Source organism: Stegostoma tigrinum, chromosome 28 (assembly GCF_030684315.1).
Source record: "Stegostoma tigrinum isolate sSteTig4 chromosome 28, sSteTig4.hap1, whole genome shotgun sequence".
In the NCBI taxonomy this organism is placed as follows: domain Eukaryota; kingdom Metazoa; phylum Chordata; class Chondrichthyes; order Orectolobiformes; family Stegostomatidae; genus Stegostoma; species Stegostoma tigrinum.
In genome coordinates this window covers 33880571-33898214 of record NC_081381.1, presented here as the reverse complement: position 1 = coordinate 33898214, position 17644 = coordinate 33880571, and the positions used below count along the sequence as shown (strand labels likewise).

Here is a 17644-nt window from a genome sequence, read left to right as displayed (position 1 = left end):
GGAGAGAATAAGTAAAAAGCTGTGTAACATTGCTCGGTATGATGGATGCCCTGAATTTGACCCCAGATTGTACAGCCTGTGTGGTCAGTGGAACACTGCAATCCAACTATAGTATTGCTACTGCCTTTGAAAATTATTTCAGCAGAATGGGGAAAGATAGTAATTCCATAGCATTACAACTTAATTTTTAATTTGCTCATGGGCTAGTCTCACATTAATCGTTAAGAGTCAACCACTTTGCTGTGGGTCTGGAGTCACATATAGGCCCGACTAGGTAAGGACGACAGATTTGCAACCCTAAAGGATATTAGTGAACGTGATGAGTTTTTACAACATTTAACGGTTAGAATTAGGTGAGTTTTTTTAAAATTGCATATGTTTATTGAATTGAAATAACCACCATGTATTAAATCCTCGCGATCTCCCAAAGCACTTTGAAGCCAATTTTAAAAAGAAACCTTTTTAAAAGATTTTGTAGACTACCTCCGTTTTAGCAGAGCACACACCCGTAGATAAGGGAATGGTTAAAGTGTTTCTCATCATTTCATGTGCGTTGTTGGTTGTAGAAACAATGCAAACAAAATTGTCATTTACACTCGCAGTGTGCAGAAAAGCTGTAATTTCACCACAAAGCAGGTAGTGCTGTAGAGAACTGCAGAAGGAGGGGGAGAGGGGCATTTCCTTTCTCTGTACATATCTTTCAACAGTTGGCTGGTGGGGACATGAAAGCATAACCAAAAAATATCATCCCAGATTAACCTAATGCGCACGATTTTAATATACACTTGGGGATGTTTCGTTAGTGTGGGGAGCCACCCAGTAATTAAAGGGTTACTTCTGACTTTTCACTTTTTTGATTTGTCATGAATGCATCCATCGACCCAAAATTAACAGGTTGCACATCAGCGGAAAGGAGGTCGAAAATTGCAGCAGCTTTTAATCCCCTCAGCTGTCCTCAATCTTCTTCGTTCATTAATGATTCTGCAGGGACAGGGGTTGCAATCCGTGGTGTGGTGTGAGCTCTGACTGACTTTGCACCTCTGTCTCGATGCGATAATCGACAGCCATTGCTGTTGTTGGTGAGCAGGGAGGCAGTTTGAGTCGATTACCAGCCTTCTCTGCTGCATCATCTCCCTCCTTGGAAGTGCCTTTCAGCTCCGAGCTAATCTTAAACTGTTGCCAAGGCTAGTTAAAATACCGACTGGGGAAGCAGCTTGTCTGAAGGTCAAATTTCTAGGCTGCAGTGAAGGAGGATTAGAGAGCTCCTACTGGATGTTGACAGCAGAGCAGCCAAGGAGAGGAATGTACTTCTGAGGGTTGACTGCCAAAACGTTAGAAGATTATTACTAGGTTTGGAATATTGAGTGTTTTGGCTGTGTCGCACTGCAAGCAGGCTGTATTGTGCGGAGAGATTCCTGCTTGATTGCCTGCAAGGAGAGAGAGAGAGCACTGTATAGAAACGGGCTTTGTGGTGTTGAGGGATCAGTCAGTGTCTGCCTACAGAAACTCCACTAGCCAAGAGCTTTTCATCTTTCTCCCAGCCTGTAACTGAAGCCAGAAAACTTTTCGGAGTCTGTGTGGTGAGGTGACAAAGAGGAGCCTTGGGAACAACTCCAAGCAGCACACAATACATGACTAAAGACCAAGCAGCCATGGATATGTCGACAGCTGCGAGCCCAGCAGAGAACAGCACCACCTTCACACAGGTCTTTGGGCACCAGTGTGAGGTCATGCAGGCAGGTCAGTCAATCTACCTTCTGCATTTGTTTCAAAATAATTGAAATTTTGCGGCACTAAAATGCACCGATTTCCAGAGATTGTGTGTGTGATTCATTGTCCCACTCCTAGTTTGAGTGTTTTTTCTGAGCTTCCTTGTTCTGGGTTTCTGCTCCCTGATCTCTGTTTCGGTAAGAACTGCAAATGTAGCACATGTGGCGTTGGCCATTTAGTAAGTCGTCATCATTCGCTGAGATTATGCCTGATATGTACCTCGCGCCCTTACTCACCTTTGATCTATACCCCTTTGACCCCGTCAGGATCTGTGGGGATGGCTGTCCTTCTGATTGGGCACTGGGCTGGGGAGAAGGTGCGGACATGTCAGTGACGATTGTTGCTTGGCGCCTGGCTCTCTTGGTGCTCCTGAGCTTTAACTGATTGTAGATGAGAGCGAGAACAGTGGACCAGACTCCCCATGTTCACACTGTCTCATGGGAAGTGACAGCTCTGGTGTTGCAAGGCCTCTCTTAAGGCATTCTGAGGTGGCCAAATATCTGCTATCATGTACAGGCTGCCTATAAGCTGCCAATGTTTTCAACTGGAAAATATTGCAATCCTGAATTGACTCTTGGGGCTCTCCAGATCACAGGTGAGGGAACTGATGCTGCCTTATTCCCACTCCTAAACTACCTCGCCCTCCCCGCCACACACTGCCCAAATGGTCATCTGTTAATGCACCAACGATCCTGGCCCTGTGCTGCTGAGTTAGTCACAGCTGAAGTGTGACAACCTGAAGGACATGGAGAAAAACATAGGCCAGGACACTCCCTCCTGCCTGTTATGTGCAGCACCTTCTCTGTCCGAAGCCAAGACTGAATGTTTGGCACCAAGATCTTCCCCATTGGAGGGTATAAGGAGGAGACCAAAATGGGAATCGAATCCTGTGCCATAGGCACCAAACTTACCACGGCAACCACCCTGCCAACTGAACCAGCCTCCCCACTCCCAAGGAATCCAAGCAGCTGCACTTGTATATGCATCTTGCAGTATGGTGGTGGGCACAGTTGCATCTGGATTAACAACCAACACAGAGTCCATGGAGGTTCCCTTAGATTAATAGCCTGCCAACAGTTGAAGAGATGTGGATATGATGATTGCAGTCGTTTTCGCTCCTAACACTTTTGCCCGTTATAGAAGGCTTATGGGTTTCTGCTCACGAACTGTGTAAATGTACAACAGGTACGATATTGTTCCAATATTGAACAGTTTTTGATCAATCAATATTAATTGAAGCGGGTTCTGGACATAATAGTTCCCTCTTGTAGAAGGATTGAAAATGAGGGGGCATAGATTTAAAGTAATTCGCAAAAGAAGCAAAAATGAAAGAAGGGAAAAATGTTTGCACGCAGCGAGTGGTTCAGCTCTGAAAGGCACTGCTGAGGACAGTGGTGGGAACAAGTTCGGTTCAGGCATTCGAAAGGGAACAAAGCTATTATTTGGAAAGGAAGAATGTGCAGGTTCACAGGGAACAGGTGGGGGAATGGCACTGAAATGCTCATTTTGAGAGCGATCATAAAAGCAATGGGCCGAATGGTCTTCCTCTGGGACAATTCTGTGTTTTAAGACCTGAAATAATTTTACGTGCAACAGGTAGTACAATTCCACCTCTTGTGCTGAGTAAATTCTAACCCTGATAACTGTAATGCTGTCAGCTCCTGGTTTCTTATGGGAGTATCCGTAAATGCTCAAAATCAACCCGTAATGAAATATAGCCACCTTTTTTTGGAAAACCTCGAAACATGCTCAGGTGGAAATGTTTGATTGTGAGGGGAGGAGAAATTGCCCATTTGGGAGCAGATAATGGTAGGAATGATCATCTCTCTTTCTGTTTGAAACAGATGGATGGATACTTAACTCGCCAGCTGCATCTTGCAGCTAAACTCCATCTATTCACATGATGCGCCCTTCTGTCTCTCAGTAATCCGTAGTTTCTGAATGCAGCAGCAGCTTGCAATATTAATCTGATCAGATTCCCTCCCCTTTCAGACAGGGAGTGTATATCTCTCCTGCTGTGTTCTTTAGATGGGACCTTGTGGTGATGCTAAGTCCCTGAATGGTTTTAACGGCTCCCTAATCCTGTAACCCTCCTGCCAACAACTGAGATATCTGCGCTGTCCAAATTACAATCACTGCACCAATGGTGGCTCTACTTTCAGGCAGCTAGGCCCCAAGCTCTAGAATTTACAACTTTGTGTCTCCACCTCACATTCTTCCCTTTTATGACGCTCCTCAAAACCTACCTGCTCGGCCAAGCTTTGGGTCGTATGCCCTAATCTGACTCACATATTTCAGTGTCATTGTTATATCGTGTTTGATAATGCTCCTGAGAATTGCCTTTTTCAAATGTTTCATCCATTTATAAAGAGCCTTCCAAGTACAGTTGTGGCTGTGGATTGGGAGGCAGGAATGAAGGATGTTCTTGGATTATTTCCTGAGGCTTCACATTTTACATATTTCTGGGAGTGAAAGGTAGGTCTGATGGAGCAGAAGCAGAGTGGGAAGCACGTAGAGAGTAAGGACACCGTTTTGCTGCAAGCAGCCTCCAGAACACGATGGGAACTTGACTGGGCATCGTCCAAGTGTGAAATGAAATGCTTCTGTGAAGGGACAGAGACTGTGAGAGCAGCACTAGGACAGACGCAGGCCACAGAGTACTGGTGATGGTTGGCAAACAGGATTCAACATTTGGAACTGGAGAGGGGAGTCGGATGGTAATAGATTTGCTGGTGCAAATCCTAACAGCAGGAGGAGAGCACTGAACATTAATGTCTTCCTCATGGGTTTCTCTGACCAGTAAGATGCATTCAGAACTGACAATGACTGATACATGTTTGCAATTAATTCCAACCACTTCTTGTTTGTAAAAAATAATGTTAAGTGGTTGTGAATTCACTCCTTTTCCTTTCCTCACCCCTAAAAAAAAGCCAATTCCCTGATTGCCTCACTTCCTCCCAGCGAGGCAGTAATGTGAATGGGTTGCATTTCACTGCACAACACTAGCATAAGCTACACTCTCCTGTGAGCTTCCTGTAAAGGTTCACCAACACCCCCATTCTGACCACACTGGAAGAATCAGTGTTTTAAGGCTGCAAAGACCCTAAGAAAGACATTGCTGCGAAGTATTTCTTCTTTAAAACACTCAGTGTGCTGAGGAGGGTGGAAACAAGTAAGATTCAACATGGTGCATTTAACTGAGAGCCTGACCTCTCTCCAACACTCACTTAGCAAACAACAACCTACACTTACTCTTAGTGAAGGACTGGTTGGTGCATAGTGCAAGAACACCAGTTACTCGATAACCACACTCTGCTTGCAGCAGCCAAATTCCTCCTGATGAACAAATCAGATTTACATTGAACGTGGATTGAAACCTCTGAGGAAACCGAGTTTGTTTCAAGCCCATTTCAGCTTAGCCCTTTCTAAACTGCAGCATGATGCGGGCAGAAATAAACAATATTGTTCTTAAGCAATTGTTCTGCTTCACCATTCCGGAGTTTCTTGTAAATTTACCTTTGAATTAATAAGTAAATGATGGTGATGAGCCAAGACCCAAAGGGCAGGGCTGCAGTAGAGTGGAACGGAGCGTGAGAGAGAGAGAGGTGAGGTAAGCTTAAACATAAGCCGTGATGTGAAGGACTGGGGGAAGAAGGTAAGGCTGAGGGAGACTGGGAGTTTCACAACTTTTGAGATTAAAGAAACTGACTGCAAGGCTTTAATTTATTAACTTAATTTCTGAGATTGCAACAGCAGTGAGGAACTATCCCTGCCAGCACCCTTTGAAATGTTGGATAGTACACCAGGCATTTTCCAAGGTTCATCTCCAGATCCAATGTCCTCAGAAAAATTCATGCTCCCTGTTTCTACCGAGGTCCAATTGTAACTTTGAAGGAGATACTTAAAGCTCTCCAATAAATGCGGTTGTTGTAACATAGCCAGGTTAGGGAATTTTAAGGAGTGAATAAATGGGAGGTAGAAACCAAATTTCTGTGGTGGAGTTAAATGTGTGCTAAAGGTCAAGCGCATGTAATATTGTGTTCTGTTGAAGGCACAGGAGCTAAGTAATGGACAGGAGCATGATAAGCAGAAGGTAAGATCCAGCAAAGACAAATTTCTTCCTCAAGTTTCCTTAGGGTTGATTTAACAATCGTGCAGAACACGGCGTCCATGATTTTCAAGGAAAGTTGATTGGGATGTCACATCCTAACTCTAACCTTAACTCATAACGGGCCAGGACCCCTCAGCATCCACCATTATTAGCACATTGGGAAGCCACAGGAATTGGTGGTGATGAGGTGGCACACCATGAAGCCAAGTCACCATGATTTCACATTTCTGTGAGCTGCAAAAATGATACCAACTGAAGGTTGAGGAGAAAAGTTAAATTTATCTCGCTTGTTAAGGAGTGGGCTTTTCCAGCAATTTCTGAGCCAGTTTTTTTGGCTGAATTAAAATGGAAAATGTTGTAAATATAAAGTAGGCCTAAGAGAGAAAGTCAGATTCAAGCATGGGTCAAGTTCCTTTTTCAGAACTGAGAAGATGCAACTCAAATAAAATCTATCAGTCCTGTGCTCTGATGATAAACATTTACAGCTTTTATAGATTCTCTTTTTGATCCCTTGTGCTTGTCGTTTTCTGTTCTGCCTCCACGTCATGCTTAAGGACTTCTTGAAATGTGTGTTTAATCTCTGGACACATCCCAGAACATGACGACAAAATGGGTGACATCGTCTCCGGAAGAATCAGCAGACCTTGTGGCCAGTCTCTGGGACAGCTAATTATATGGAATTAAAGTACACAAGCCTCCTGTATCTGTACTGTAGATTCTAACCCAACTAGTCTGTGCCAAGATTTCTATTCCACACCCATCTCCTTCTACATTGCTTCACGTAGTCCTATTGGTGGATTCATCTACTCCTTTCTCCTGCATTCACTACTTCAGCTTCCTCCTAAATGCGTCTATGGACTGAATGTTATAGGCTGTGATGAGAAGTCCAGGAGAACAATGGGGAGGCAATGGCTTAGTGGTATTAGTCCCAACATCCTGAAAATGTTCTGGGGACCTGGGTTCGAATCCTGACGCAGCAGATGGTGGAATTTGAATTCAATTAAATATCTAGAGACTGACGTTAATGATGAAACTTTGGTTGATCGTTGGAAAGACACACCTGGTTCACTAATGTCCTTTGGGGAAGGAACCTGACATCTTTGCCCAGTCTGGGTTACATGTGGTTGACTCCTAACTACCCTCTGGGACAACTAGGGTTGGACAATAGATGCTGGTCAGCCCATGATTCCCCCATCCAATGAGGTTCTAAAGAAGTCTCTGCCAACACTGCTGGTAATCTGTGCAGCCATTCTGTCGTCCCGTAAATGTCATTCACCATGCCAACACGTTGACCTGTGGTTCTGAAATACAATCTCACACGTGTATCTTGGAGGTCCAGGCACTGAGGGTTGGAGGGAGTGAAATTAGATGGTGTATTGTTGCTTGCCTCATCAATGTGCAGTTTCCTACCCAACCACGCCATGGGGAAACAAGGTGCCAACAGTTGGTGCGAAGGTCAGTGTGGGTACCTATCGAATCCTCTCACCACTTGGAATGTCATTGTTGGGCAGTGTTTCAGGGCATGCATCATGGCCAACAGTTCCAGTGCCCTGCATCCATAGACACTGGCATCCAACATGTGCCAACCTCCTTGCTTCATCATGGTATATCTCCGATCCACTTTCAGTATCCCCCTGTGCTGCCACGCAGACCTCAGCATACTGAGGTGCTGCTGCCTGGACCCTGTGTCCTCAGCTCAAAGGCTGGACCAGGCTGCATCGCTGGGACAATTGCTCACTGTCTTAGAGCTTGCATCAGCCCTGCTCTGCCTTGCCTTGCCCTGCGTTTTCGCTCCCAGAGCAACCAGGCCTACAGTACATCTGTCCTGCCTTGTTGTCTAGCACGTAGACCCAGTCGGGAAGCTTCTCAGTCAAATTAAGGAGGGCATCCTTCAGTCAGGGGTCTTGGCACAGTAATCCAAGGGCAGCCTCCGATGCCAGTCCAGGGGCTTGGGCACAGTCAGTCAGTTTCTCAGGGCATCCAGGTCAGCGCCTACCTGTAAGGCATGAGGAGATGAATATAGAGCAGCCCAAAGCCACCATCTTTGTTCTTTCTGTGCTATTATGGGCTCTCTGTTTTTCTCTGAGAATGAGAGAAAGGGAGGGACTGAAATGAAAGGGGGTTCTATATGAAGTTGCTCTTGAATCCTCTGTTAGTGATTGTTTGATATTAATGGCTCCTGATTTTGGTGTTCTATGAAGTGGGGTTTCTGTATCTGTCCTGTAAAACTACTTCAGTATTTTAAACACATTAATTCAGGCACCCCTCAGCCTTCATCATTCAAGAGATGTCAAACATTACATGTAACTATGGGCATGGGGTCAATGGAAAGGAAGTGGTGGTTTGAGATTTTTCTGAATTACACGTTGGTTCAGGATAGTGAACCAAATTACACCAATGGCTTGGAATTGAGGGAAGACCTTCATTAAATCTACAAATAAATGGAGATAATTGCTGGATCACAAACAATCAGACTGAATTCTAAATATTATTTATTGAACACAGATTCTATCGACATGATAAAGTCTGATCTGATTCAGCATCTTGTTTTGTGTGGAATGAGATTAAATCTGTCCATCCTGATCAATGTAACTGTTGCCTCTGCTAACTCTGATTTAGATTCACAAGTTGATTGCATTAAGTGAAGTGTAATTGGGTTTCAGGATTGATACTTCACTCTCTGAGATTGAAATAAGATTGAGGGCCAGCGCAGAATGACAACATAATTGCCTTCAAATGATCTGGTACAAATGTATCAACACCCTGCACTTACAGCAAGATATCGCCCTTGTCTGGGATAAAGTAGGGTCACAGGAAGAGTAAAGGGACATCACTGACGGTGATCTGGACCAGCACATTTTAGGGCCTAAATTTATATACTGCTAAGGTGTGTATGCTGGGTAAAGGATTTACTGCTGATTACATCTACTTTGAACCAACAGAACTCCTGCTAAACTGCACAATGTTGTATAATGTGGATTATGACAGTGAGAATGTAAAGCCATTAGGCTGGCTGCTGCAATGCACTGGACTGTATTCTTGTATTTTCAAGCCGACGTGTCTCTGGTCTCCATTCCATGTCCATCACAGCTTCTGCCACTGGCTTAGCTCAGATATTCAGTCCTCACAGAATCAACCTGTCGTCAGAACTTTGTAACAATCGCCTCAGTAGAGCTACTTTTCCTTCTCCCTACTGCATTGCCATGGCGCTTACATAACCTATACCTTTTACCACCTTAAGGCAGGGTTTCCCATGGCTCCTCTTGACAATGACCTATCACACTTCATAAGATGTGCATCAATCAATGCACCTCAACCCTGGGGCTAGACTTTAACTCTAGGAGCCTGCTGACAAGAACCAAATGCCCAGAGCTGAAATTCTAATATAGAGAGAAATAGGAACCTGAATATAGGCCAACTGGACTGGATGATAGACACCCAAAGCTGTCACTGATGGACAGCAGTAATAATAAACACAGATTTTTCTACTGCTTAGTGCCCCATATTCTGTGCACAAAAATAACTACAAGTTTAAGACTTATTGATATTAAAACATAGAAACTTGCCTGCTCCTCTGATGCTGCCTGGTCTGCTATGTTCCTCCAGCTCCACACTGTGTTATCTCTGATTCCAGCATCGGCAGATCTTACTATCTCTAAGCATAGCATAGGATAATGCTTCCCCAATCTGCAGTCCTTATTGTCTCCAAGTTGCTGAAATAGTAGTACCTGATTTATGAACACCATCTCAAGTGTGGCTGTAATTTTAAAGACCCGACATACATTTCTTGTACTTACAGACGGCTCCTTTACATTGTCCTACATTGTGTTGCAAACTGACTTGCAAATGAACTCCAGAATGGATTCCATTCACAACCTGGGACTGCCTGTAATCATTTAAATAGTTCAAGCAATGACCACCGTCTTTCTCACTCTTTAAAGTATGAGCACCACTGGCTAGGCTGGCATTTGTTGGTCAACCCTAAATGCCCTTGAATTGAATGGATTACTAGGCTATTTCAGAGGGTCAGACTGGAGTTACATGGAGATCACACACAGGTGAAGAATAGATTTCCCTCCGTAAAGTCCTTTAGTGAATGAGATAAGATGTTTATGGCAATCAGTAATTCAGCCAGAGAGTGGTGGGCTTGTGGAATTCATTGCCGCTTTTTAAGGTCTCCATTACTTTCGTTTTAAATTCCAAATATTATCAATTGAATTTAAATTCCACTACCTCCCATGGTACAATTTAAACCCATTCCACCAAAGCATTAAGCTGGGTTTCAGATGAGAAATCTGGCGCCATTACCACCATCTCCCTTTGTATTATCGAGGAAGGTGTTACAATCGTACAGAACAGAGTGATGGTTTCTTTAACTGCACACTGTCTCTCACTGAATTGGAAATGGTCAGGAGCAATATTTTGAACCAACGAGGCTGGTGCAGTGGTCATTTGGCACCACCCAGCCTCCTAATTGCTTGATTTTGATATAATTCAGTTCTGAATAATGGTTTGTTTGGTCGGCAAGTGCACAAGAATGAACAGACCTTCCCTCTGGCTAGACCAAGATGTTGTAAACATTGTGAGTTTAAAATACAAGAACTAAGGCCGCCCAGTATCAGAATATGGCCAGATCCACACTGTCTAAAATAAAAATGAACATTTAGTCACCCGACTCTGGGTTCCTCAGTGTTGTCAACTCTTGTTAGGCGTATTCCTGGCGATTTAGTCATGTGATTATTGGATCATAAGACCATAAGACATAGGAGTGGAAGTAAGGCCATTCGGCCCATCAAATCCACTCCATTTAAATCATGGCTGATGGGCATTTCAACACCACTTCCCTGCACTCTCCCCATAGCCCTTGATTCCTTTTGAGATCGAGAATTTGTTGATCTCTGCTTTGAAGGCATCCAACGTCCCGGCCTCCACTGCACTCTGCGGCAATGAATTCCACAAGCCCACCACTCTCTGGCTGAAGAAATGTCATCTCATTTCAGTTTTAAATTTACCCCCTCTAATTTTAAGGCTGTGCCCGCGGGTCCTAGTCATGTGATACTGGTCACGTGATGCTGAATTACATCCTAATTGATTGTGCGATATTTATTGTCTTTCCTTGCAGCTTTTCCTAACTGGGCTGTTGGTTCCCCTAGCTCAATGGAGTCAAGTCATTCAATAAGGTGACTCAACGCCACCTTGTCAAGGGCAATTAAGGATGGGGGGGTAAATGCTGACTTGGTTTGCAATGCCCCCATCTGTGGATGAATGAGAAAGCCCGTACGATGTAAACTAGGTATCACCAGTGAAATGTGTGAATATTTGTTTTATGGTGTGATGGAAAACACAAGTTTGAAATCAAAGAAGGTGAGAATTCAAAGCTATAAGGATACACATTTGTTTAAAGTATGGTGATCATTCACAGTTAAAAATATCAACAAAATAAGCCCGATTCAACCAAAATATTACTGATTCATACATAATTTGGAATTATTGTGTTATATAAGGTAAATAGGACTTGAAAGGGTCATCTGACATCACAAGATGGGCTGCACCAATCAGGATGTAAAGTAGATCCTGGGAGGAGCTAACCAGTTGCTGTCGTAAATCCATGTTATGAACAGAATGTGCTCTTATGTTAAGTTGAGCTTTTAACAATCATCCAATTTGACACCAGGGCATGTGTTACGAGAATCGTAGAATCCCTGCTGTATGGGAACAGGCCTTTTGGCCCAACAAGTCCACACTGACCCTCAGAGCATCCCACCCAAACCCATTCCCTACAACCCACCTAATCTACATATCCCCAAACACTACGGGCAATTTTGCACAGCCAATCCACCTAGCCTGCACATCTTTGGACTGTGGGAGGAAACTGGAGCACCCGGAGGAAACCCACGCAGACACGGGGAGAATGTGCAAACTTCATTCAGTCAGTCGCCTGAGGGTGGAATCAAACCCAGGTTGCTGGCACTGTGAGGCAACAGTGCTAACCACTGAGCTACCGTGCCACCCTATACGTTACCTGGGTCACTAGGTTAACAGCCCAGTAATAATACCACTAGACTAAAGCTTTCCTAACTTAGTGTTAGTTGAAAAAGTACCTTGGTTGGTGAGAGTGAAGCAATAACTGTCTGATGGAGAGCTGCATGGCACAGGCAGAACATAACTCAAAGTGAAAGGACTCTTAACATATCCAAAACCAGTACCATGTGGAACTGGCTTACATTATTGGAAATAAACCCTTCGTATTTCTGAGCAGAAAACTGTGCTTTAGTCCGAGACTTTTGCGCTGAAGAACATCAGCTAGCTCAGAAATCAAATACATTAATCAGCAGGACTTGACTGAACAAAAGGAAGGCTTTACAGGTTCAGCAAATACTTTTCTAAGACCTAAGAGAAGATATGTATCACGTGATATTAATTTTCCTTCTCGAATGCTGCTGGAAGTTTTTTTGACTGAAAGAACAGAAGATACTCCTGATTTTGTAAGTTTGGAGGTATTATTCAATTCTTTTCCAACTGCAGGCCAATCTCCAAAATCTGATCTCTGGATATCCCTGATACCGCAACAATCAGGAGCTAGTCACAGAATTTTTATGCAGTCAACTGGCTGTTTACAAGAAACAGTCCAATACACAACAGCCAGCTGTACTCTGACTCTGTTAAATTGATGATATTATCTAAAAAGACTAGATGTGAGAATGGAAGGATCACAGGTGAGTATACTTCACTACAACATAAAAGGAGAGGAATTCTTTCAGAAACACCATTTCCTCTGACACAATTTGAGGAAGCTTACAATCTTCAAGGGAGATTCAAAATAGATTCAAGATTTAACATTCAAAAGCAACATTGACACCATGTCCTCTGCAAAGGGCATTCGAGAAATCAAAGATGCGCCAAGTTTCTAGTGTGGCAACAAAGTGTATCTGAATATTTCATCCCCAAGCAATAGGAGTAAGAAGGGTTTAGAGGGATACAGGCCAAATGCCAGCAAATGGAGCTGGATCAGATTGGGATGTCTGGTCGTTGTGGATGAGTTGGGTCGAAGCTTCTGCTTCTGTGTTGTATGATTATGACTCTAAGCAGCAGACTCATAACCGAACCGAATCATCAACCATTTTTGTAGACTGGGACTGGCTGAGATGAGCCATGTAAACCTACATTACATACCAAGCGACTGTGTAAAAAAAAAAATTAATCATGAGAGAGAAATGTTTTGAGGCAGTAATAGACACAGGTAGAATGTGCAAACTCCACACAGACAAACCTGGGTCAACGGTGCTCTGAGGCAGCAGTGCTAACCACTGTGCCACCCAGTCACTCGCTGAAAGAGTTAATTGACATAAACTCCACCTATTAAGATAAAGCGGCCTTTTCCTGGAAAGAGCTGATCGGAGTTCTGTGTTTGTTAGCAGCTCTGTGTGAGAAATTTTCAATACTCACCTTAATAGTAAACTGAGCCTGATGTCTCAAAAGAGGCTACTGTGTATCTCAGATGTAATGTAATAAGCGATTCAGTAGTATGTAATAAAAAGACTCAGTTTTGTTAATTATATTATATCTTAAGACAAAGATATTGTCTAGGCATCCACTTGATATCAATAGCATAGACTAATACCAATGGAGGAATAGTGACAGTTATTCTACCCAACATATCCCAGATGGTTGTTTAAAATTCATTTAACTTCACCATTCTAATATGTTGGCAGTGTTGGTATACAGTATTACATAATGTTTTGTTGGGTTTTGTTTTAAACAACCTACAGCATATAACAAGATCAAAATCAAACTTGCTTCCGTGATTCCTACGTCCCATCATTAATTTTTTGCTCCAGGGAGAAGAAGCTCAGTTTTTGGGGAGAAACTGTCTGATTCTTAGCAAAAGCCATTGTACAGGATGATGGACGTCAGAGGCTGCTGCGGGAAGTCTCCATCAATCCATTATTTATGTTTCTCTTTCTCTCCCCCCTCCCCCCCCACCCCCGCCAACTCCAGTCGATTTCTGTTCCTCCCTTACACTCTTCTCTGTTTTTTCTTTCGACTGCTCTTTTAATTCCTCTCTCCCTCTGTTGCTTTCTCAGGACTCTGAGATCCCCCACAGATCTTCTTGGTCCCAATATTGTTATCCTCTCAAATAGTGAGTTAAGTAGTGTTTCCAAATGGCAAGAATCACACCCAGCTTCAGACAATGGTGTTTGGTTGTTAGTGACACCATCTGGGGTACAGCTGAGCATGAAGTGTGTCCGCAGTGACCATTCTTCCCACGTCACCAGCAGCAGTGCTCGGGAGACCAGTCTCAGAAGATCCAATGCAGGATGTTTTGGAACTCCTGTTCTCTGGGAGTTAGAACTTGCTATTCAAGTTGCCCTAACTATGTATTTTTAACAGACGTCTGCACTCCTGTGTGTTTCTGTTTGTCTAGAAGGAGGTCAATGCCATCCTAATGCTCAAAGGCAGAAACAAGATGGGTCTAGGTAACTTCAGCACCATAGATTTCACATTAGTAACTGAAAAAGATACTTGACTGTGTTGTTTGGGGAACAATATATGATGTGGTTGGCTAGCTCAGGTGGCTGGATGGCTGGTTTGTGAGACAAAGTGTTGTTGACAATGTAGGTTCAGCTTCTGTACTGGCTGAGGTTGCCATGGATGGCTCTCCATCTCAACCTCTCTTGCCTGAAGCATGGTGACTGTCAACCATCAGTCACCTCTGAGTAATGGGAGAGCAGCCATATGGTGACTTTATCTTTTACATAGAGAGGGAGACTGTGTGGCTTCATGCAATGGTGATTATATCTTACAAATTTGAAAATATTTTTCAAAGGACTGTGGATGAAGTAAGCCCAACTAACATACTTCCAAAATGCCCTTGGTTGTTACTAGCACAATTTCCGTCTATGAATTCCAAGCCTTTGGTATTAGGTGTAATAAATTACTCTAGATTGATCACTGGCTGAGACATCATAGACAGATTGTGAGTAAAAACTAAAAGAACTGCGGACGCTGTAAATCAGAAACAAAAACAGAAATTGCGGGGAAAGCTCAACTGGTCTGGCAGCCTCTGTGGAGAGAAATCAGTTAACGTTTTTGTTTGAGTGACCCTTCCTCAGAACTCTGATTTCTCTCCATAGATGTTGCTAGACCTGCTGAGCTTTCCCAGCAATTTCTGTTTTTGTTCTAGATTGTAGTTGTAAAAGGAGACCGGTTATCAGTGGTGCCCATGTATATTGGTGTTGGCATCATTGTCCATTAGTCAGAGTCAAGCTGCAAGTGTTGGGACTGTAGTGATAGTAGGTTGCGTGACAGGCAAGTGATGTTTGACTTGGGAGAAGTGCGATCTTACGTATTTGATAAGGGAGAATGCGGAATATAGACATATCCTTCAGGGAATAGCATACAAACAGGTAGGGAATGAAAGATCAGACTTTCTAGTGCAGACATTTAATAATTGATAGGGTAGTGTCGTGAAGTGAAATATGGAGCAATTGAGGTTCAAGATGAATTTCTATGACAATTGACATTAAAAGAAATAATATCACTCGATAGCACAATATTTTCCTTAAAATTCTGTTGGATTGCTGTGTCCAGTTTTGGTCGCTTCATGTGGACAGTGATACAGTTGAGGTTTTGGAAAGCCACGGAAGAGGATCAGGATACTCGTGCCAAGTTTAAAACATTTTAGTTATCAAAGGAGACGAGAAAAACTGGCTCTTTACACTTTGGAGAGTGTAGGTTTTAACTGATCTGATGGCTGCTAGAATGATAATGAAGGGGAGATGTCAAATCTGTGTCTTAGAGTCATAGAGTTGCACAGTGCAGAAACAGAGCCCTCAGTCCAACTTGCCCGTGCTGACCAGTTACCCTAAATTAATTGTAGTCACATTCACTAGCATTACCCCTGTCCCTGTAAACCCTTCCTATTCCTACACACATCCAGATGCCTTTTAAATTGTACCAATTGTTTGTTTATATCTAATGAATAGATCAGGGAGGACCAGGGCGCTCAATGATCAGTTATACAAGGCTCAATCCAGGTTTGGCTATCAGGAGGGGACTCTTTTCCCAGTGAAAGGTGATAGCCTTGGACAGGCTGCAGACCCATGCAGTGAAAGATGATTGACTGAATTGCTTTTAAACAAGAGCTGGACCCAATGATCTCTACTCCCACCGGAAGAGCACAAGAGGTATGAGCCGTCAGAATTTTGTGGCGAGAGTGATCATTTCTTTTTGCTTGTTTTGATTATTCAGGGGCTCAGGAGGAATTTTATAGATGTTTCTCACTGCCTTGCAAATTGACCTAGGATTTCTTTAACATTTTGCCTGAGTGATCACATAGTTTTGGAGTGGGATGGCTGTGTGACTATCATGGTGCACAAGGTACTCCATTGTATGGGGCAGGATGGATGAAACTACAGGTTCTTGTTCTAGTTAAAGACCATGTTGAGATAGCTTTATTATTTGTGCTCACCTGATCAACCTCTATCTGGTGCAATGATGGATTTAATATTGTTGTTATGTGATTGTGTCAAAGACTGAAATAGAACCCAGCATTAACAGACCTCAACTCTCTGAACATGAAATTTATTTAAAAACAATCCTGGAGGAGTTTTAATTACAATAATGGAGATGGGGAAGTAATTTGCAGGGAGAATCTAATTCTGACCTTTGCCTGATAGTAGCTGGAGAATTAATAGTGCCTGTGAAATTCTTTTTGCTGTCAGGGTATGTCAGAGCCTTTCAATTTATTTTGTAGTTTCCAGGGTTCTCTCTGTAAATTTCATCCTATTATTTGAAAGGCTGGTTGTTCACAGGGAATCAGTTTGTTTTAAATTAAATAAAAACCAACAGTCATTTAACCCTTTACGCAAACTCAAGAGACCACAAAGGGGTACGGTGCATTATGGGGACATACAACAGCCAATTTACACACAGCAATTGGTGAAATGACCGGATCATGGGGGTCGAATCTTACCAGATATTGAACAAGTGACAGTTGAGTTGAGTTTCATGATCATCTCAAACTTGCCTTATTAATCACGATGCAATGGTGCGTTTCTTGTCTGATGCTAGCCTGATTCTCCCACTCACCATAAACAGATGTACTCGCCATGTCTGAGATATTGTCACATTTGACCTCCAGCCATGCAGCCTATCGAGTGTTGGCATTCTGGAGCAGCTCTTCGCTATCTACATAGTGCAGCCATAAAGTAACACCTCTCACAGCACACAGGTGGCATAGCGGATACTTCCTTACATTGCCAGTTCCACTCCTTTCACTTTTTTAAGCACCAGGCCACACAGCTTGCCGATCCTTAGCCACATCCCTCTCTCAGTCTCTGATACTCTTACCCCGATGCCCATTGTGGTTCAGCATTTGCCTCCGCTGTCCTGGTTGAAGTGTCCACACTCGATCTCAAACAGGGGTCACCTAACAGAATCTCAGTCCTTGTCACCCAGTAGACATCCATGTAAGGCATCTGCACAAGTTGGGGATATCAGAGAGAACAAGCAAACACCCCTGAGATGAAGTCTAGTCCAATCTGTTAACTGCTTTCTGGGCAGTTAGGGATGGGCAATAAATGCTAGCCAAGCCTGTGATGCCAATGAATAAATTTAATAAAACTAGTAAACTGCCTACAGAACGTAGAGTCCTTGCAGCAACATTACAACAAAGGGGACTGGGGTACTGGATGAGGGACGTGTTGTGATGCTGGGGTGAGGCTGATACATGTCAGATGGCAATGTCCATTGACAGTGTGC

At 43.3% G+C, this 17644-nt stretch overlaps 1 protein-coding gene across 3 annotated transcripts in view; it reads left to right on the top strand.

Annotated features, from left to right (window-relative positions):
- The first annotated feature begins 917 nt into the window (after positions 1-917).
- The window catches only part of LOC125466570 (kazrin-like), a 607575-nt gene continuing 590848 nt past the window's right edge, over positions 918-17644 (top strand). For all 3 annotated transcript variants that reach the window (XM_048561207.2, XM_048561206.2, XM_048561208.2), the window contains exon 1: positions 918-1740. In XM_048561207.2, the coding sequence (XP_048417164.1) occupies positions 1632-1740 (109 nt within the window). In that variant the 5' untranslated portion in view covers positions 918-1631. The remainder of the gene's footprint in view (positions 1741-17644) is intronic.